Source organism: Carassius carassius, chromosome 23, assembly GCF_963082965.1.
Source record: "Carassius carassius chromosome 23, fCarCar2.1, whole genome shotgun sequence".
NCBI lineage: Eukaryota > Metazoa > Chordata > Actinopteri > Cypriniformes > Cyprinidae > Carassius > Carassius carassius.
The window spans coordinates 28,341,804-28,364,766 of NC_081777.1; the positions used below are offsets into that span (position 1 = coordinate 28,341,804).

General features: G+C 39.2%; 1 protein-coding gene across 3 annotated transcripts in view; it reads left to right on the forward strand.

Annotated features, from left to right (window-relative positions):
• Window positions 1–22,963, forward strand: part of LOC132101694 (SH3 and multiple ankyrin repeat domains protein 3-like) — a 229,905-nt gene that overhangs the window by 85,683 nt on the left and 121,259 nt on the right. For all 3 annotated transcript variants that reach the window (XM_059506835.1, XM_059506836.1, XM_059506837.1), the window contains exons 4-7: window positions 4,048–4,156; window positions 4,371–4,522; window positions 9,305–9,472; window positions 17,075–17,191. In XM_059506835.1, coding sequence (XP_059362818.1) covers window positions 4,048–4,156; window positions 4,371–4,522; window positions 9,305–9,472; window positions 17,075–17,191 — 546 coding nt within the window. The remainder of the gene's footprint in view (window positions 1–4,047; window positions 4,157–4,370; window positions 4,523–9,304; window positions 9,473–17,074; window positions 17,192–22,963) is intronic.

Consider the following 22,963-nt stretch of genomic DNA (forward strand, 5'->3'; position numbering starts at 1 on the left):
AGCGTAAGACAGAGAGAAACAGAGAGCTGTAATATTATATTATGATTTTTTCTTCTCATAGCAGAAAAACTGTTTGGTTTTCCACCGTCCAATGAAACTATGCGCATCAAATAACCACTAGAGGTTTTACGCTCAATTCACACACAAACACACAACTCTCTCTCTCTCTCTCTCTCTCTCTCTGCCAACAATTCTTTTGTATCCCATCTCCATAACAACAGCCTGAGTGGCTGAGAGCGAAAGAGGACAGAGAGAGTGAGTTTCTAATATTCACCGCATGGAAAGGCGTAGCTGCGGAGAGCATGTGTGAGTGTGTGTGTGAGAGTCGGAGATGCTCAGATGGTAGTGTGCCGGGACAGAACCAGGGCGGTGTGATGACTTGAAGCACAGAGTAGATGAAGACGCAGGAGATCAGCTCACGCCACACATGGTGAGAGACCCACGCCTTTTACTTGATCTTGGCAGGAGACAGGTGTGTGAGAGAGAGAGTGTGTTTGTGTTTGTGTGTGTGTGTGTGTGTGTGTGTGTGTGTGTGTGTGTGTGTGTGTGTGTGTGTGTGTGTGTGTGTGTGTGTGTGTGTGTGTGTGTATGTGTGTGTATGTGTGTGTGTGTGTATGCACGTGTGAGAGTGTGTGTGTGTGTTTGGCGAGCCTCTATCTTCTGAGGGTTTTATGTAACAGGCTATAAGACCAGAGATGGTAAGACAGAGCTACATTAATGTCATACTGTATGTTGCTTGCGCTCAGCGGTGTATGCTGGAATTCTGAAAGGAGGAGACAAACTCTTTGCATTTGCAATTTTGCATTTTTATTTATTTATTTATTTATTGTTCTTAAAAAGCATTTTGAGTTCTTGTGTAGCATTTAGATTACACTATGAACACCAACAACAATTTAAGACTACAATTTTTTTGTATAAATTACCTTGCTATTTTTAAGTCTCAGGAGTTTTATTACAAGCGTTTGAATTTTACATTGCTTCAATATTCTAATTGTAGTAATGCTGTTAACTGTTATTTAGTATTATTAATGCACAGAAAAAATTTATGGAGAAACAGTACAGAAAACGCAAATTTCACAAATAATTACAAAGAAATGAAAAATTACATTAAATAAAAAAATATTTTAGAGTATAAATATTTATTGTAAATCATACTACTATTGTCTTTATTTCCAACTTTGAGGGACAAAGTGTTGGCACCTTCTTTTTGGACCATTTCTTAAGATTTCAGTAAAAACACTGATTCACAGATTTTTTATTAATTTTTTACTCTGTTGTAATTAACAAATTTTAAGTTAGTATACTATTTATTAAAACCACTTCAAAGTATCAATTAGTTTTATGATGATAAGTTTCTAATGTTACATTGCATAAATAGTATAATTATATAGTTCTTTGTTACTACTAACTGTTAATTGACTATTAGGCACCTCCTTTTTGGATGATTAGTTGAGTAAAAAATAAGTAAAAGTGGACATCGTTTCTGGTTTATTTAGATTCAGGTGTGACAAAAAGTGACTTTGTTTGTTTGATCCTTTGAGTTATTTATTCTGTTTACATCCATTTCCACTAGTTTTACCCATTCAGAGCTGATTTGTTTAACGGATGTGAACAGTATAGGCAGGTATTGTTCTACTGACAGAGTGATCAGCCAGTCACAATGATGTGCTTTCATCACAGCTTCCTCACACATGACTTTTAGTTTGTATTTTGCCAGTAACACACAACCACATTCATGACATTTACAGTCCTTTGTTTTCCGTACAATGAACCCCAACATTCTTCAAATATATATTTGGTGTATTTGAGCTGTAAAGTTATTTACATTTTCCTTTTAAGTCTTGTGGTTATACTATTGCATTGCATTGTCATGCTTCAAACTTATTTTATTTTATTTATTTGATAAACTGGGGGAACAGTCAAAATATTTTTTTGACATAAATGTTTTTTATAGAAAATGTTTTTTTTTACTTCCAAGACATTAATGTTTTTTATAGAAAATATTTTATAGTTATAGAAAAACAAGTTTTTCAACAAGTCCAGAGTCTCGATCATAACATTATAACAGGCACCTTCCTATTAGAGACCTACACGATCGCGGGACCCATCACAGCAGAGTGCGGTGCAGGACAACGCTTGATGGGCGGGTACATGTGTGCTTGATGCAGGAGAATATTTAGGGTGTGCTCATACTAGGCAATCTTAACTGTGCCGGAGTATAGTTTAGCAGTCCCTGGCTCGGTTGGAAGAGGTGGGCAAGAGCGAGGTTCAGTTATATAGATCAGTGAGTGTGATCGCTAATCGTGCCTGATCTGTCTGAGCGGCAAATATATTATCTGTAAAGCAATATATTGTGAAAGGGATTTGTGTTACTGCGTCCCATGCAACTTAAAATAATAAACCACCACAAATTTAAAAAAAATTATTCACTGCACTGTGTTGAGCAAAAGCGCTTCTCTGCTGTCTTCATGTGCAATCAGAAACTTCCTATTTCCAACTTAAAAAGTCATGATTGTGAGCTTGTTGCATTTTCTTATGTTAAAAATAACAGTGGACAGTGGTTTGTGAATGTTGATGCTTAGCCTAAATAATTTGTTCGGAAGCATCCTCTCTTGTGACCCATGATTTGTCTGTATGTGTATTAAGAGCCAGTGAGCAACGGACTTTCATAGTAATAAAAAACTGTGTTGATGCGCAATAAAATAATTGTCAGCGTTAATAAATGAATACGCTAACGCGATAATAAAGCATTAACTTGCCTAGCCCTAATACATATATAATATATAAATAATTTTCAATATTAGTTTGATGTGTCACAGATTGTACAATTGAGCATCTCTAAGAATCTCTTGGCTTATTATTATCTTACTTTATCTTACTTGTTAACCAGTGTTGTGCCTGAACGCGTTCATTGAACGATAGTTCATGAACTCGTTCATATTTTGGGCAAACGTGAACTAAACGTGCTGTATTAATGCCTGATGAACGTTACTGTGAACTCGTTCATTCTGGTGTCTGTGAACGGCACGCTCTCTCAGGTTAACTTCGTTCAATAGGGTGCCAGATTTCTATAGAGCCTTCCAGGCGAAAACCCGGCTAAAACACACCGTAAACGGGTCTTAATATGTAGCGGAAAAACACCCAACCTTGCAAAACCAGCCACCAGCGTCGCACCGCCGTCCGCCGCATGCGTGACGCGTCATCAAAAAAAAAAACAGCAAACGACAGCAGCATGTAGCAAGAAGGCGTATGATCATTTAAAAGAATTTTATGATGTTTATGACAAGGTCGGTGAGAATGGGAGCCAAAGCATTAAAGCAACAATGAGGAAATGCTGTCCCCTCAATGCTAATGTAAACCCTGGTTGGATAAGGATTCAAAATTGGATATGAAGATGAAATCTGACGCATAGCTTCATTGCGGTCAGCATAGCTCGCAGCAACGTATGGAAAAAAAGAACTATGAACTAGTTCATTTTTGGAACTGTGAACTTTAGTTCAAAATTTTGTAGTGTGAACTATGAACTGAACTAGTTCATTTTAAAATTTGTGAATTGAACTTTGAACTAGTTCATGTAGAAAGTGAACTTTCCCAACACTGTTGTTAACATATATATATATATGTATAGTTTTCATTCTTACATGATAATGGTTTGTGTGACTAGTCATGAAAAGATACTGTGAAGTTTTTGGGTGAAAGAATCCAGCTGTAGATAGAATTAGATTTTCTCTTCAAAGTAGACTCTCTTGTGAAAATGTTGTTCAGTGCTTTTTGAAATGATATGTTATATGATATTAAACAATGAATTGTGGATCAGGATTGCAGCATCAACAGATTTTCTAATGCATTTATTAAGGCTTCCGTCTGTATATCTCCGAAAAGCTAAAATTAAGTCCATTCCGTGGACTACTGTGGAGCTTTATTCCATCTCTGTTTCTTCCGCTTGGGAAAACTTGCCTGTTTTTGCTTTTATCCTTCTTTTGCATTATTCAGCTTGCCTCACATCTCTCTCCATCTCTCTTTCTCTCGTTTTTCTCATTCCCTTAGGCTAACTTGAAGAAGTTTATGGAATATGTTCAGCAAAGGAACGTTGAGAAGGTATCAAAGTTTCTGGAGAAAGGGCTCGACCCAAACTTCCACGACCCAGATACCGGAGGTAAGCGACACCACCTTTCCTAAAAAGTAAATTTACTAACATCTTCTAATTACCCAACTCCCTGTGGTTGTTTTATAAAAAAAGAGCAGCGTGAACATTCTTCAAAATATCTCCTACTGTATTTCATGGAAGAAAGCAAATTTTTGTTAAAGCATTCCTATAAAATGGATCAGAAATGCATCAAAAATGTCATCTGTTGTTTCTCTGTGCTTAGAATGTCCATTGACAATGGCGTCGCAGCTGGAAGGTTGTGCAGAGCTCATAAAGGTTTTGAAGAATGGAGGAGCCCATCTGGATTTCAGGACCAGAGAAGGCATAACTGCCCTTCACAAAGCAGTCCGCACCAAGAACCACACGGCACTTATTGTGAGTAACACACACACTCGTCCTGCCGACAATAAGAGGGAACATGGGGTTCTCATACATACTTGAAAGAGACATCAGAGATGTGTGTGTCTGTCCAGACATGAGTCATAGAGTGGCACAAAGATGAAAAGCATTCATTGACACCGGGCTGTATAAAAGCTTGCTGTGTTTTATAATGGTCAGAGCAGATCTTTTGCTGTACACAACTGATGTGTCATCTGTGAAGTGAGGCATATCAGTGTTGTTTTTATATGTCAATGACGTATTGATCACAACATTAAGAAGAGAGAGAAGCTGTTGTGAGGAAAGAGGACCAGAGAGAGCAATTCGCGGAGCAGATACAGTCTTTAATAAAAAACACAGGAGCTTGACAGTTCTAGTAGAAACGGAAAAAAAAACTCAAAAAAGGGAAAAAACTGGAACTTCTAGGCTCTCACTCCTCTCTTGACCACGCCGAAGGGACACGGGCACAGACAGCCTCGAGAGGTAAGCGCACTGGACACAGGCAGACACAACTTGTGAGAGACCGACTGGAGGGGCAGGTTCAGAGTAGAGAGCCAAACCCTCTGACCACAAATATATCTAGGGCTCTTGACTCGGCGGCGATTAGCGACCCGTAGGGTCCGTTCTCTAGAACGGCAAAGAGCGGATCTGACTCTCCTCCAGGTATGCTTACAGCGCTGTACAAACGCCTGAGCCGACGGAACGTTGGACTCCAAATCCTTGGACGAGAACAAGGGTGGTTGATATCCGAGACTCGCTTGAAAAGGAGATAGCCCGGTGGCAGAGAACGTGAAAAGGGTCTTAAGACGATCAAAAGCTCTCTGGGCTGACTCGGTCCACTCAAAACTGGACTTGACAGAAGTAAGGGTGGTTAGAGGCGCGGCGACCTGACTGAAGTTACAAATAAAGCGTCGGTAAAAATTAGTGAACCCCAAGAAATGCTGCAAGGCGACACGGGAGTCAGGGAATGGCCAATTAATAACCGCCTTAACCTTAGCGGGGTCCATGCTAATGCCCTCCCCTGAAATGACAGAACCCAAAAAAGTGACCGAACGCGCGTGGAAGGAGCATTTCTCAGCCTTGACGAACAGTCTATTCTCGAGAAGCCTTTGAAGAACACGGCGAACATGCTGGACGTGCACCTGGAGGGAGGGTGAGAAAATAAGAATATCATCGAGGTAAACGAAAACAAAAATATTGAGCATGTCTCTAAGGACATCATTGACCAACGCCTGAAAGACGGCGGGGGCGTTTATAAGACCGAACGGAAGAACGCGATACTCAAAGTGCCAAAGGGGCGTGTTAAACGCGTTCTTCCATTCATCACCCTCCCTTATGCGAATCAAATGATAGGCGTTGCGAAGGTCCATTTTCGTAAATAATTTTTCTCCCTGCAAGACCTCAAAGGCTGATGACATGAGGGGTAATGGATAACGGTTATAATAGTTATGTCATTAAGGCCCCGATAGTCTATGTAGGGACGCAAAGAACCATCCTTCTTCTTCACGAAGAAGAACCCAGCGCCCGCGGGAGAGGATGAAGGAACTATGTTACTATGTTACCTATGTTAGGGTTGTGCTGTATTAGCCAGGGATGCCTTAAAACTACCGGGAAATATGGGGAATGAAAAATTAAAAAGGAAATGGTCTCACGGTGGTTACTGGAGATTGTGAGAGTTAAGGGTGGAGTCTCACGGCTAACCCTCGGGAGAGAGCTTCCGTCTAGAGCAAAGAGGGGAGAGGGTGCGTCTAACTCCTTCAGGGGAATACCTTGTGCGCGAGCCCAAGACTCATCTATAAAATTGCCCTCGGCCCCAGAGTCAATCAGGGCCCTGCAGGAGGTAGAGGAACCAGGCCAGTGAAAATGTATAGTGAAGGTGGTGCAGGAGTTAGGAGGAGAGACCAGAGTGGTTGCGCTCGCCAGTAGCCCTCCCCTTACTGACGAGCTCTGGCTTTTAACGGACATGCGGAGACAAAATGCGCAGGTGAAGCGCAATACATGCAGAGACGATTGACGACTCTCCGCTCTTGCTCTGTCGTGGATATGCGGATGCCACCCAGCTGCATGGCCTCGGGTTCTGAGGAGGAGAGTGGAAGGGGATCGGTGGGTGGTGAAGCAGACTCCAGACTTCGAGCGTGGACCTTCCTCGACAATATCTCATCCCTTACTTGGCCATTGAGCCCCTCCAGAAAGCGAGCGAGCAGCGCCGGCTCATTCCAGCCACACGAGGTTGCCAATGTGCGGAACTCGATAGAAAAGTCTGTAACAGAGCGCTTACCCTGACGAAGAGAAGACAAGAGGCGGGAGGCCTCCTCCCCGTAGAAAGACCGATCAAAGACACGGATCATCTCCTCCTTGAAGAGGGAAAAGTGCTCGGTGCACACAGCCTTGGCCTCCCATACTGCCGTCCCCCACTGGCGAAGTCGTCCGGAGAGAAGAGAGATAATATAGGCGATCCTTGCCCAGTCTCCTGAATAGGTTGACAGAGTGAATAGATCCGGACAAGGCTGGTGAATTGAGACAACACTGGTGGAGCTGCTTGGCGAGATCCGTCACCTGTGCGGCCAGGGTCTCCACAGCCTGTCTCGCGGCCGATAATTCCTCCACGTGCTTGCCCAGCATAGCCACCTGGATCTCGACGGCTGTCTGGATCGGATTCTCTCTTGCTGGGTCCATAGTTGGCCAGATTATTCTGTTGTGAGGAAAGAGGACCAGAGAGAGCAATTCGCGGAGCAGATACAGTCTTTAATAAAAAACACAGGAGCTTGACAGTTCTAGTAGAAATGAAAAAAACCTCCCAAAGGGATAAAACTGGAACCAAAAACTTTCACTTGTTCAAAAATGGAAAAGCAGAAAACCACCGACCGCCCAGGCGGTATCAGTACGGTGGACAGCTCCGCAGCAGCACTGTAGAGAGAGACAGGCAGATCCGTTGACGAGCAGCGGCAATACTTCTAGGCTCTCACTCCTCTCTTGACCACGCCGAAGGGACACGGGCACAGACAGCCTCGAGAGGTAAGCGCACTGGACACAGGCAGACACAATGGTAAATCCAGGACAGACAACCAGCGATGCAGCAATCCCCAACCAGACAGGACTAGGATTTGGACTACGACACGACAGGGGATAAGACATACAATGTTAGCGAGAATAGAGGAATAATCTGGCAAGGTAGGTAGGGAGGAGAGGGAAAGAAATAGGAGTGCTAATCAAAGGAGAAGGGGGAACAGGTGCGGGAAGCCAAGCGCAAAGAGTAGCGCAATGAGGAGCAGCTGAAGGAGATTAACAGAGCAGAGGAAAGGTGAGTGCAAAATAGGAGGGGAAGAGGGAGTGAATCTGAGTGAAAAGGGAGGGAGAAAGAAAAGAGCCAGGATCATGACAGAAGCTAAAAGGGTAGTAGTCACAATTTGGTATCTGAGTAACTATAACATTTTAATTAAATCAGCATTGTTTTTATGTTGTTTTTAAAAAATCTTTAAACTTTAGTGCAATTTATTAATTATAATATTTGTTATTCAATTTAATTGTATAAATAATTTTTACACATTTTATATACAGGTGCATCTCAAAAAATCATGGAAAATGTCTTTATTTTTTGTAATTTCATTAAAAAAGCAAACTTTCTTATATTCTAGATTCCATGCAAACAAACTGAAATATTTCAAGATTTTTTGGTTTTAATTCTGATGGTTACGACTTACTGCTTAGGGAAATTAAAAATTCAGTATCTCAAAAAATTTGAATATTCCATTTTGAGCATGACTAGTTTGATTAGTTTTGAATATAAATATTGGGCACCTCTTGGGCTAGCTTAGAACATGCAACCACAATTATGGGAAAGACTACTGACTTGATAGTTTTCCAGAAGACAATCATCAACACCCTCCCCAAAGAGGGTAAGCCACAGAAGGTCATTGCTGAAAGGGCTGGCTGTTCATAGAGCGCTGTATCAAATTATATTCATAGAAAGTTGACTGGAAGTAAAAGTATGGGAGGAAAAGGTTCACAAGCAACAGGGATGATCACAGCTTTTGGAAGATTGTCAGTAAAAGCCGATTCAAGAACTTGGGAGAGCTTCACAAGGAGTGAACTAAAGCCAGAGTTAGTGCATCAAGAGTCACCACGCTCAGATGTCTTCAGGACGGGGTTTAGCTTGATGTCATACCTCACCCGTTTCCACACTGTTCCTTTTATTCATTATACATTAGTACATTTTGAATGCGAACTCGTGAAACGAGTCTTGAATGACTTGTAACGGCTAATAAATCGGCTTGGCCGTTGCAGTCTAGTCTCAGTCTCAGATAGCACACCCACATTCTATTCACTGATCGCCTATTGCATATTGCATTACAGAGCTGGTAGGAGCTAGCAGAAAATCTGCAAGGATAAGCTGCAAAGTGCTCCAGACTTAATGTCGATAGTCAAAAGTCTTACTTGACTGGTAAGGTTGTTGCGATCCTTGAACTTTCGCCACCATGCCCTTGAGCAAGACACATAGAGATATGCCATATGCAGTTTTTTTAATGGAATAACACACAGAAAATGTCCTAATACTTGACAGATATCACTGAAATGTTCTCAGTGACAGCCTAAGGCTAAGTGAAAAGTGAAAAAGAATCTGACTGTGGGGCACTGCATCCAAACTTTGAAACACTCTTGGCATGTTAGTTTTTAACATCGACTTTGCCGACTTGTCTATTAAGGGCAGTGTTTTGGATAAATGAGGCATGCTAGTTGATTGGTGTAACTGAGAGAAGTGAAGATGACTTGTGTTTGCAGACGCTGCTTGATCTGGGCGCCTCTCCGGATTACAAGGACAGCCGTGGCCTGACTCCTCTGTATCACAGCTCTATGGTGGGGGGCGACCCGTACTGCTGCGAGCTCCTGCTGCATGATCACGCTCAGGTGGGCTGTATGGACGAGAATGGCTGGCAGGAGATTCACCAGGTAAAACACTTGTTTTAACATGTTCATGTTCTCAAAGGTCAGTGAATCAAATGCCAAATTTATACTGCAAAGGTGGCATAGATGCGCTTCTGAAGGGGCATTTACACAAACTGTGTTTAGTCCACAGCAAATACAACTGTATGCTTTGATACTAAGGTCAGAGCAGGTATAATTTAGTCTGGCTTTTATACAGCATTACACATCTACACAGAATTTTGAGCAGGCATAGAGCAGCCTTAACTCGACTGTGTAAAGACAGCTTAAGCTGGAAAATTGGGTCATTCAGAAAATATTATGGTACGTTTGGTAAATGTCACATTTATATATTCAATGATATTCAGATGTTTGGGGTCAGTTATTGTTTGATTTTTGTTTTCTTTCTTTTTTACAATAAATTAATTGTTTCATTTAGCAAAGATGCATTGAATTGATCAAAATGACATGACATTTTTAATATTACAAATGTTTTCTATTTCAAATTAATGCTGTTCTTTTGAACTTTCCATTTGTTAAAGAATCCTGAAAAACAACATGTGTCATCGCCTCCACCAAAATAATAAGAGGCACAACAACTCTTTTTAACATTGATCATAATAATAATTGTTTCTTGAGTAGAAAATCTGCATATTAAAATGATTTCTGAAGGTTCATGTGGCACTGAAGACTGGAGTAATCATGCTGAAAATTCAGCTTTGCATCACAGGAATAAATTACATTTTCAAATATATACTGAAATTGAAAATTGTCATAATATTTCACAACATTACTGTATTTTCGATCAAATAAATGCAGCCTTTGTGAACATGAGGGACTTTCAAAAACAACAAAAAATCTTACCGACCCCAAACTTTTGCATGATATTGTAAATACATATTCAGTATTAAGCTGCAAGTCTGTGTTGAGGTCAGCCAATCATAACCAAGATCAGTTACATAAAGTCTTAGTCTTAAAGCAGTGTCAAAGAGATCAAATTACGGCTGTTTTTGATGCAAGTAATGTTGACGAACATAATAAATGGACTTCAGGGGAAATAGTACTACAACAAAATAGAATATGGCCTTTATAGCACACACACACTCACATGGTCAGGTCACAGTTGACTTACAATCGGCTGACCCTGTTGATTACTGCAGGGTAATACAGTAGGAGATTTTCTTGCAGGGGCTTTTTCTGCATCTCTATCCATGTTCTGGAGGCTGGCCAGGCACACACACTTACTTCTAAACTATTTTTCTCAGTTAGCAGCCCCTGGTGCATGACATTTGCATTCATGACATCTGACCTTTTCAGAAGCTTGAAAAGGGTGAGAGAGAAAGAGAATATCAGAGTGAGATGGAAGTACCCATACTTGTGTTTTAACCTCCACAACAGGATCTAAAATTAATCGCCAAGTGTCAAATATGAGTTGGCTTTGGCAAGTAAATAAGATTTGCTCAACAGTTATCTGGTGACTTTATTAGGACATATTGTAGAGCTTTCTTTATACCATCTTTGTTCATATAAGCATATCAATATTGGTGTTAATGTTAATGCTAATTTTGTGATAATTTAATTTATATTTTACACATATTATTGTAACATTTATTAGTACGGTATTAATATTAGTAAAGTGAACTCCTAATGAACAAATATATAATGCATTCTTATTCTTATACATATTATGTAATGTAGAATTTATATTATTTAGTGTTATTATTATTATTAAAGTTTTATTATTGTTTCAACACATTAAAGTTATAAATGTATAAAGCTATGCATATTTTAATATTATAATGGTACTAGATAATTCATATTAATATTGGTGTTAATGTTGCCGATAAAAATAACTTATTATTTTTTATAATATAGTTGCTTAGACTTTAAAATAATCCTTAAATAAGCCAATTATCAAATAAATCATTGATTGCAGCCCTATTTGGCATTTAAAATTCAACTGCCAGCAGATAAACATCCACTTCCTCTCTTGTCTCATGTCTTCTCAGGCTTTTCTTTTTCTGTATTATTTTACCACAAACATGTTGTTTTGTTGCTTTGCATGCAATGATATTTCCTTCAGGATATGCAAATCTAGTCTTCTGTTTCTTTTTTCTGTGCTTTGAGAAGAAAGATGAGAGCTTGCGGTCTCTTTTCTGTTTATGAAAAACAGTCATTTTGCAGCCGCAGTTGAGAGTATCTTGTCTGGAAACGGATGGATAGATGGAGGCATAGATGCCCCGAGGGTGGACAGAGCTGTTGGGTCAGATAGGACTGTTTGTGTGTGTGTGTGTGTGTGTGTATGTATGTATATATACAGCTGTACCGATGCCACTGCTGTGAGTGTTCACAGTGTATAACCCGAGGCTCATTCCCAAAATTAGATCAGGCCCAAAAATGAGACAGACATGCTATTTAACGATGTTACTTACACCTCACAAACAAACACTGACCTCAGGAGTCTTGAATTTAGTGTGACAGAAAGGAGAGCAGTAGTTGACGGAACTGATTTGTGTTTGTGTTTGGGAAGGCGGGCACTTTTCCTATTGTAATATTTATTTTTCCACCACTCTCCCTTCCTTCTAATGTTCACATCCATCTGTCTGACCTACACTTGTCAAAAGAGAACCCTAAAGAGAACCTATGGCAACCCGAGCAAATGCCAAGTGTGTGTGTGTGAGATTTTTCACTGTAGTTTTTCTAGTTTAGATAGTCATCCTTGCACATCTGTCTGTGTGTGTGTGTGTGTGTGTGTGTGTGTGTGTATGTGTGTTTAAACAGCTGTGTATGTAGTACATCTCTGAATGAATCGCTAATTTTGAATCTGAACAAATTTGTTCCTCTTTCTGTCTTATTATACATTGACAATTATAGTGAGCCTACTATGCAAACACTGTGGAACTGTAAAGTGAAGTAAAGCTGACATTAGCTCAGTTTAAAAACCTACACTGCCTACATAAACAGCATTTTAATTATGTTGCCTTCAAAAGTAACTGTAATTGTATTCATTTAGGAAAATCATAATATAATCTCTCAGAAATATTTTGTGCTAATATTTTAGTTTCTTTATTTATTTTGGGTTCAGAATGAGGCAACACTATCTGTATTTAATGTATTTGTAAAATCTAAGTACATCAGAAAACGTCTCGGTTACATATGGTTACCCTTATTCCCTGATGGAGGGAACGCAGACGTTGTGTCGAGTGCACGACACTAGGGGTTGCTCTTGGGAGCCCAAACACCTCTGACATATTTGAGGAGGCCAGTGAAATTGGGTGTGCAGAATTTGTATAGCTGGCCACACCCCGGGTATAAATAGGCCAGCGTGGTATCTGCTCACTCGTTCTGTTCTGAGGAGTCGAGAAGCGTTTCAACCCACTCAGAGGCAATTCAGAGTTGTGGCATGAAGGACACAACATCTATGTTCCCTACATCAGGTAACGAAGGTTACCGTATGTAACCTAGACGTTCCCTTTCTGTCGTTCATTCCGACATTGTGTCAAGTGTATAACACTAGGGTTCCCTATACTAAACGCCACAACTACCGAACTGCGCCATGCATCCACGGGGGTGCAGATGTTGACAAGTCAACGTGTCACAATCAAATGCACCTCTCCTCCTCGTAACCTTTCAATGCCCAAGACTTAAAATCTCACTTTCCAACATCCAGAAGAGCCACTGTAGAGGCAGAGGTCATTTCAGTCGGAGCCTTTTCCCATAGCAATACTCTCCATAATATTACATCTGAAAAGTCTTGGTGGTAACGTTGGGACAGGGATAAATCCCTCTAGGGGGAAAAAGCACTACGTATATCACATCCTATGGACTTACAGAGGAAGTACCACATAGTGAAGGTACTGGGGTGGGCTCTGCATAAGGGGAGATCTAACAAAACTCAGAACCTATCGATAGAATGTCTGGGGGAACACTGAGCCTCAGGGGCAATACAGTGGAGAATAATACTCAAGAGAAGCCACTACATGTGGAGCACTAACCCAATACAAGAGTTCACTCGAGGGAACCTACCTCATAATGAGTTCTAATAGCAAGTTCAGCCGTTGAACTTCACTAAGAAAAAGTGCTTATGTGAAGGGTAGTCCAGAGTTCATAAAAGGAACCTGAGCTGGACTGAATAAGCACATAAGTACCCTGGGGGGAGTAGTGATGGTAGTAAGCTCTACACACTGTCAGTCTCCTGAGTCAAAGAACTGATGTTCAGAACTCTAGAAGAAACTGGTTCCATTTGTATATTATAAAACCTGCAGCTCTACAGATATCTGCTAGAGAGGACCTGTTCGCCAGGGCCCTCACTCCCAGTGGGCAAGGTAGGCCTCTGTCCTGATAGGCCGTTAGGATCACATCCACAATCCAGTGGGAAATCTTTTGTCTGGAGACAGCATTCTCCTCCTGCTGTCCTCCAAAGCAGATAAAGAGCTAGGTATGTGTGTAGGGCTGATACTGGGCCACAACAGAGGCAAGTCGGTGTCTCCTTCTTGGAAGGGGATAGCTTGAGATGTTACCACCTGGTCTCTGAATAGGATCAGTCGGAAGCTAAGGCACATATCCAGGTTGAGGTCTCAGAACAACGTGAGAGTCTGCCGGCCCGAACTCCAGGCATGGTTTATTTACGGAGAGGGCTTGGAGATCCCTCACCTTCTGGATAGGAGTGAGCGCAGTCAGGTGGGCCGTCTTCATATAGAGGACAATGAACTCAACTGACTGAAGGGGTTCAAACGGATCTCTATGTAAGGTCTGCAAGACCACAGCGAGATCCCAAGAGGGAATGAGACGTGGCCTCAGAGGGTCTCTGAGGAAACTAATAACCAGATCATGCTTCCCCACCAATCTGCTTCCCTTGGTGTTGTGGTTAGCCGCAATCATAGCCACATACATCTTAAGTGCATCATGTTGGCTTTGATGGCTTGCGATGGCTTGCGAGGGTTCCTGGTGCCCTGATGACAAGCTGGCAGTGCCACATTCCTGTGAGTGGTGGGCCGTTGGTCAGGCTTGACTGAAAACCACGGTTGTTGCCGGGCCTCAGCAGTCCTCGCAGTGGGCCGTCCCCAGTGAAGAGCAGATGGGGGCTGCTGACTTGGGGGTTCAGAAGCAGGTCCTGACCCACGCCGAGGCAGGATGTGTTTGATAGCCTCGGTCTGCTTCTTCACCGTGAAGAACTGCTGGGCAAATTCTTCCACAGTGTCACCAAAGAGACCAAACTGTGAAATGGTGGCATCAAGAAACACAGGCCCACAGGTGGCGTTCCTGGACCACTAAAGTGGCATAGTCAATCACCGAGCGCAGTTCCTGCAGTACCTCTGGGTTGGGTCCACCCCCGTGCAGCCCCCGGTGGCTGAGCATGGCTAAGTGTCATGCTCAGAGCCCAGAAACCAACTATCCAGCTACTCTTGGCTGCCTGAGCAAGAACAGCTGTCATATCAGCGTCAGTCTCGGACTGAGGCTCAGTGCCCATAGGTGCTTGCTCAGTCGAGTCATCTGCTTCTGATGGCTCAAGCCTGCCCTCCGATGCTGCGATCGGCAGCTCATCCTGCTCCCGAGCCCCAAATAAGGGATTGAGCCCACCCAGGGAACGAACAATCCACAAGTGCTGCCTCAGCATGAGCATTGCCCAAATACTGCATATAACGCTCTTGCCGGTCGTCTTTTGAGACGTGCCAAACACAGCCACAAACACATGGATGGAAAGGCATGGTGTAACAGACAATTCAACCCATGTAGGTCTCAGAGAATCTGTACTCTTTTAGAGGAAATTAGCTCTTTTAGAGATCGGCTTTGAAGCACCCAGGAGTACTCTCACAACACTTATCTGTGTATGAGTATGGAGAGACCGCTGATCATGCCTTAGATCCAACGACAGAGTATCGAGAGGTGAATGATCGCAACTTCTCAGTGACAAATGCTGCATTCAGCACCGAAAAACAGAAAGAGTGAGCAGCTGCAAGGCTGGTCTATTTATACCCGGATGTACAAGGGATCTGGCCAACTATGCAAATTCTGCACATCCGATTTCATTGGCCATTTTTCAGAGATGTCAGAAGTGTTTGGGCTCCCAAGAGTGACCTCTAGTGTCGTACACTCTACACAATGTCAGAGTAAGCGATAGAAAGGGAAATAAGATTCTAGTGTCGTACACTCTACACAATGTCAGAGTAAGCGATAGAAAAGGGAAATAAGATTTTCTAAACTGATTATTATTATTATTATTATTATGTTGCTGTTAGCAGTAATTACATAATATTATCATTAATAATCATTATTACAGTAGTATCATAACATTATTGTTATATAACAGTAACATTTCATAAGACCATCAACAACAACAATTAACTACTTAGGAAAAATAAGCTTTAAATAGTTTTTTTTTGTATTATTATTATTTTTTTTTTTAATGGTAATATCCTAATATTATCATTAATAAAAAAAAAAAAAATAATAATAATAATAATAATAATAATAATTTTTACTTAGGAATACTTAGGAAAATAAGTTTTTAAATTGAGTTTATTATTATTATTATTAGCATTAGCATTATTAACAGTTTTATTGTAATATTATATTAATAATAATAATAATAATAATAGTTTTATTTTATTTTACTAACAATAATAATATCATAAGACCATAATCAACAACAAAAATTCAATACTTAGAATAGGAGTTTATAAATTGAGGTTTTATTTTTGAGTATTTTTATTATTTTAATCATTATTAATAGTAATAATATAATAATAATAATAATTAATAATTTACATTTATATAGCGATTTTCAAGGCACTCAAAGCACTTTACATTGTCAGGGGGTATCTCCTCATCCACCACCAGTGTGCAGCATCCACCTGGAATATAACAATATTATCATAACAACAAAAATAATATTAATAATAAAAAAGTTGTCTCTTTCATGTGCAACAGGACATTTTGTCAGTCAGAGTCAGTTTAGCATCTCACTGTCCAGTGATATTTCCAGCGACACATTTCATGTTGCTGAAATTGGTTAGCAGCAATGGATTAACCATAAGGGCATCTGGACAGCGCTTCCAGCGGGTCACCATACAGAGCTCTATAAATGTTTTCAAGCCGCAGGAGACACCAAAGACCTCTCCCAGACTGCATGGCTAAAGATGAGCAAATGCAACGGGGAATGTTAATTGGCCCTTGTACTGGAGAACGATTGGTACAGGGTAGATCTCACAGCTGGGGACCCATGGGAGTCCCACACATACCCGTCACTAATCCTGCCCCGCTCGCATGCCCTCTGTGTCTGTCTCTCTCTGTTTTCAGCTCTTTCTCAGGCAAACAGCTTTTAAGCAGTTTTTCTACATCCCACACTCCATTAGTATGCAGAGAGGACACGTTTTAAATTATGGTGGAAAGAAAAGTGACATTGATAACACCAAACAAAGGCAAACAGTTCTGCTCTTTCTCATTTCATAGAGCGAGAATATCAGGATGTTAGAGCGAGGTGTGTGTGCGTGAAAGAGAGAGGTGGCAGCTATTGTTTTACTCATTAACATGATTCTAGTTATGTGCAGACTGCAAATTGACACAAAACAGAAACAGCCACACTGATGTGAAGTTTGTGTGTGTGTGTGTGTGTGTGTGTCTCATCAGGCTTGTCGTCACGGACATGTGCAGCATCTGGAACACCTGCTGTTCTACGGAGCGGACATGAGCGCTCAGAACGCTTCTGGAAACACTGCCCTGCACGTGTGTGCTCTCTATAACCAGGTAACACACACTCATTCACTCATACTGTATGCATTCACTTAGCAACCAGATAACACACACAAACAAACACATAGATGCATGAATCCACAAGGACACACTCAATCCTACTGAAATATCTGCACTCTTTTCAGCCAGGAAAAATTATAAGATGCAGAAATTTGTGTATACGTGGCATTAGCATTTTCATAATGTGTAATATGTTGTAATATCAGAGTTAATGAGTGTGTACAAAGCAGCAAGGTCACAGATTGTTCATGCAGTCACATAGAAGCACAAAGAGTGATCTCATCCTGTGTGTGTGCGTTTGTTTGTGTGTGTGGCGTGCTCATGCTTTTTAATTATGCTCTTATTAAGTATTAATGGACGCTCCCACAACACCCACCCACAAACACAAAGACAGTCCTTTAGGACTTGCCTGAAAACACATGGAGTCACAGAACTCTATCTCTTTCTCTCTCTCTCTCTCTCTCTCTCTCTCTCACACTATTGAAATTGCTATTGAATCGTATGTGAACCTGCTTTTACTGTACATCTCAATTGCCTGCTCTAATATAGAGACTGGCTGATATATTGGTTACACTAGTAGGCTGAACTTTGGCTATTTGGATTGAGGATGCATAATACTGTAAATATAAACAGAGTTTTACAACATACACTATATACTAAATGTACTATAAATACAATTTGAGTCAGTTAATAAGAGTTTATAGAATTAAAAAAAAAAAATTAAATATGAAAATAATATTTTGAAAGTCTCTTGTTCTCATCAAGTCACCAAAGCTACATTTATTTGATCGAAAATAGTTATGTTTTGAAATATTATTAGCGTTTAAAATATCAATTTTCTATTTCAGTATATTTTAAAATGTAATTTTCCCCTGTGATGACAAAGCTGAATTTTGGACCTTCACACATGATCCTTCAGAAATCATTCTGATATGCTGATATGGAAATTAGAATAAGTTTTTTTTTTTTTTGATGAATAGAAATTTCAAAGAATATAATTTTATTTGAAATACAAAAATTTGTAACCATGTAAAAGTTATCACTGTAACCTTTGATCAACTTAATGCATCCTCGCTGAATACAAGTATGAATTTTTATCATTATTTTCAACTTCTATGAACAAATGTGTATATATAGTTTAGTTAAAATATTGAGTAAATTCTGTAAAAATAATAATAATAATAATAATTACCATTACAATTATGGGATACACTTCATTGGAAACTCAATTAAACAAAAAATAAAAGTAATATTTTCGAGTATGCACAAATATTTATTTTATGTTTGTAGTTAGAGCTAGCTAATTAGAATTACTTTTATATAAAAGCATTCAAAGTCTATGTTAAAGTCAAAGTCTCCATTTTGTTGGTGTGTGTGTGTGTGTGTGTGTGTGTGTGTGTGTGTGTGTGTGTGTGTGTGTGTGTGTGTGTGTGTGTGTGTGTGTGTGTGTGTGTGTGTGTGTGTGTGTGTGTGTGTGTGTGTGTGTGTGTGTGTGTGTGTGAGATGTGAGAGAGAGAGAGAGAGAGAGAGAGAGAGAGAGAGAAAGTACTAATTTTACAGCAGTGGTTTCTGTTTATCTTCATTCAGCTCATTATAATGAGATTAAACTACAGCTGACCTGCACTAAAGTAACATCCAGTCTGGATGAAGTCAGTTACACACAGATCAATAATCTAAACAACAAAAACATGAAGAAAAGTGGACACCAAGCAATGACCTCCACTTCTGAAACATAAAAATAATACTCTGAGTATTACAGAAAGATCTTAGATCATAGTTGAACTGTTGATGTCTAATAATTTTTTCAGGTTTGGCTAGAAAATGTTTGTCTCACATGCACAGCGCCAGGCATCTTGCATCTTTCTGACAGCACAGATGTTCTAGAGCTGTGTGACAGATGCACTATAACAAGAAACAGAGCTGCTGAGACACCAAGGGAAACCACATGCAACTAAAACAGCAAAGACTGTTACTGAGTGTTTGTGTACTGTATGTGCTGTTCTTTAGAAACAAATCTGCTGGAAAATGTCCTCAGATGTTTGTCAGAAGTCTGTTCAAAAGATGTCTAATATGGACAACTTATAAGTTTGAATAATATATAACTATATAGTGATATAGTTAAAGGGGTAATATGAGTCATATGATGCTTTTTTTTTAAGATCATTATTTTATGTATTTGGTGTAACAGAATATGTTGACTTGATTTAATGTAAAAAAAAACTTTATTTTTAAATACTGTACATTATTGTAGGTCCTCTATGCCCCACCTCTCTCAAACGCATTGATTTCTACAAAGTCCTTCCTTCTGACAAGCGCAGTCTGCTCTGATTGGCCAACTGACCCAGTGCATTGTGATTGGCCAAACACCGCAAGCACTTGTCGGAAATGTAACACCCCTTTCCATAATCATGAGCTTCATCATAATAAAATAAGATAAATTAATTTCATTCATCTTAATTTATAATAAAATTAATGTAAAGACAGTTAATAATGTCCTTAGTTTTACCATCAGTTCGAGCCCGAAAGAGGAATAGAGTCATGTGACAGACCACTGTGTGATCCTCTCTCTCTCACACACACACACACACGCAAAACTCCTCATTTGAACATTCAATAGCAAATACTTAAACTAATAAAAAAAACATACTTCCAGCAGCTGATTCAGAAGCGCCAGATTGTCATAGTAAAGTCAGAATTACCATTAGTCTCCTAGGTTCACGACACCTGCTATACAAGCATTCAGTGGCAGGTTTCTTGCCATACTTTGACAAATTTTCTAGAAAGTGCCCTCAAAAGTAAAAAAAAAAAAAAAAGTATTTTTAAAATCTTTTGATACATCAAATTTGTTGTTTTATTCGTCATTTTGAAGGCATACAATATTTCTAGGTAACTGTATTTTTAAGTTGTTTCAAATCATATTCTCAAGGACCAATTTTGTAAACGGTGTTCTGAGAACCCTTTGTTGAGGTTTTCAAAATGAAAATAGCTCAAATGAATGACTTTAGATGCAAAAACCTGTAAGTCTGTCTGAGCTTTTTCTATCAAATTGGTATTTTTATTAGGCTCCTGAGAAAATAACATTGGACATTTTTGAAAATAAGGCATTCAGTTACTGACTAATAACCTTTTCATTGCGATTAAAGTGAAATTACTGATCCTAAACATAAGAGCCTCATAAAAGTGTTCATTTAAAAGAAAAAAGTATTTGTGTGTGTGTGTGTGTGTGTATAAGATATATAACGTTATATATATATATATATATATATATATATATATATATATATATATATATATATATATATACAGTACAGACCAAAAGTTTGGACACACCTTCTCATTCAAAGAGTTTTCTTTATTTTTTTGATGACTATGAAAATTATGAAACAGTATAATATTTATAACAGTAGAGCCTATAATTGTATAATTATAATTAACTTAACGTTATTGTAAGTGAGGTTTTCATGTAGGTAACGAAGACAAACACAAACATGTTGGAATGAGTTTTGTACTTTAAGGTCAATTTGTCATAATCGAAAGACAATTCTTAAAAAGCATGCTCAGGAGTTGCTAAATCTGTCATGAAGTAGGTAAATGTGCGTGTTCGTGTGTGTGCGCGCTCTTCTATGAGTGCTCAGAGGTGATAGCAAGTTTTAAGGACTCTCTGCGAATGTTTAGATCAGGCTCAGAGGAGATGTTAGAGTGGATCAATTCCCAGAAAGAGACTCTGAGAGAGGACATATCAGCCCGAGAAGAGAGGCATTACTGGATAGACGAGGGAAAATCTACGAGGGCAATGATGGAAGAAGAGACAGAGAGAGTGTGAAATAGTTCCAAAACGATGAGGAGAGCAATAGGAGGTGAAAGGAAGAGACAACCGCCTGATGTGGAACAGAAGGGTGAAGTCACAGCTACGGATAATAAGAAGGTTGATGAGATTTGTCTGTGTGTGGGAGGTCAGGTTTCACTCGCTTTTCTGGGGACCAAAAGAGAAGACAGTAAAGCAGGAAAAGCTACAGTTCGACCACCTACATCACACTCTTCATGATCAAATGTCTTATTATCCTTCAATTGCAAGTCTCCATACATGTTTAGGCAAATGTGTTTGTTTTAGTTTATGTGTGTTTCTGTTCAAACTTTAAGGATCAGTTTACAACAAATAAGATAGGTAACACTATACATTACTTGCCCTTGTTACACATTACATGTAATTACTGTTATAATAAGTAAAGTGTTTAAAATAAAGTGTAACAAAAAACAATAATAATAACAAATAATTAAAATTATAATATATATATATATATATATATATATGGTGAGGGCTTCTTTAGTTTTTTATTATTTACTTTATGTTCTGTAGTCATATTGACCTGATTTAGGCCTAATGTATGCATTTGAATTGCATATAACATTTCCATGCATTTAGATTACACAGTTTAAACATAAACTAATAAAACTTAATAAAATGTACATTTGTCAGTTATGCATAAATGAAACAGGTAAGATTTCAACACTCACTGCTAGTGTGTTAAATATTGAGCATTTATAACTTTTTGCTAAACAAAATGTCTGATCACAAACTCTTTTTTTCATGTTTTGTTAACATGACCATTATTTGATTGATTTATCACTTTAATGTATGCTGGTGTATTATTATTGTGGTATTTTTCATACAGACCCGCCCCTTAACATTTCATAAGAAGAAGGCACTGTGGTTGACCTTTGATGCCCTTGTTCTGTCTAAGTGGACAGTTCCTGGCCAAAATGAGCTGCTAAGCGAATCAGACTTTATGGTGACTTTATTCCATCTGTCTCTGTGAGTCTAGTGTTCAACAGTGTTTGATGTCCAGTGTCTTAGTTGTGTTCTTATAAAGTTTCACCACTAGAGGTCGCATGATTCTCTATTGTCCATTCAAACATCACATTGACATAAAAGGCCACATTCAGAGTTTGTGCTTTCACACTACTGTTTCTCCAGACTGCTGCAGCTCTGATGACTTTTGATTTATTGTTTTACATTAGTGTGTATAGCATATTATTTATTCAGTTCTGAGTGTTTGTGTCCTTTAAATGGATCAATAGTGTAGAAGAGCGTATCAGAGATAGAGAGCAAAAGACAAAAAGAAAGAGGGGGAAGATCTGTGTGATGTGGAAGCTCAATCATCGTTCTGTTAATTCACTCTGCAGTCGAAATTACATATTGATTTTTGCACAGAGACGTAGCATTAAACATTCAGCGCTCCACTCTGTCTCCTGTATAACAGAGCGTGTTCTGAAAAGCATGCTATCATACTACTGACATACTGCTGTTTTTGCACGATGTGCTGTATAGAATGCATGGGTATTCCACAAGGCAAAGACTTGACATGAGTGTACCAGATGCAGTTTGTTTCTTGACTCATTATCTGTTCCGATTTACATAAGTTGACTTCTTGCATAAAATTAGACTGAAAATATATTTTACACATTTCATATGATAATAGTTATGCAACTATTTGAAACATTAATTTTTCAATTATTCACTTACTTTGTGTTTTATAATAGTATTTCACTTGTTATTTTTAAACACTCTTACACTTTGCAGTGTTTTGTTGAAACTAGTATTTCAAAATGGGCCTACTTTGTGTGAGTTACTATATCCCACGTTGCAATGCACTCAACTTGACCTTCCATCTCCAGTCAATTTCAGCTCAAAGTTTTAGTATAATTCTGAAATGTTTCTAAAAAAGAGTGTCTTGTGCTCACCAAGGTTGCATTTATTTGATATAA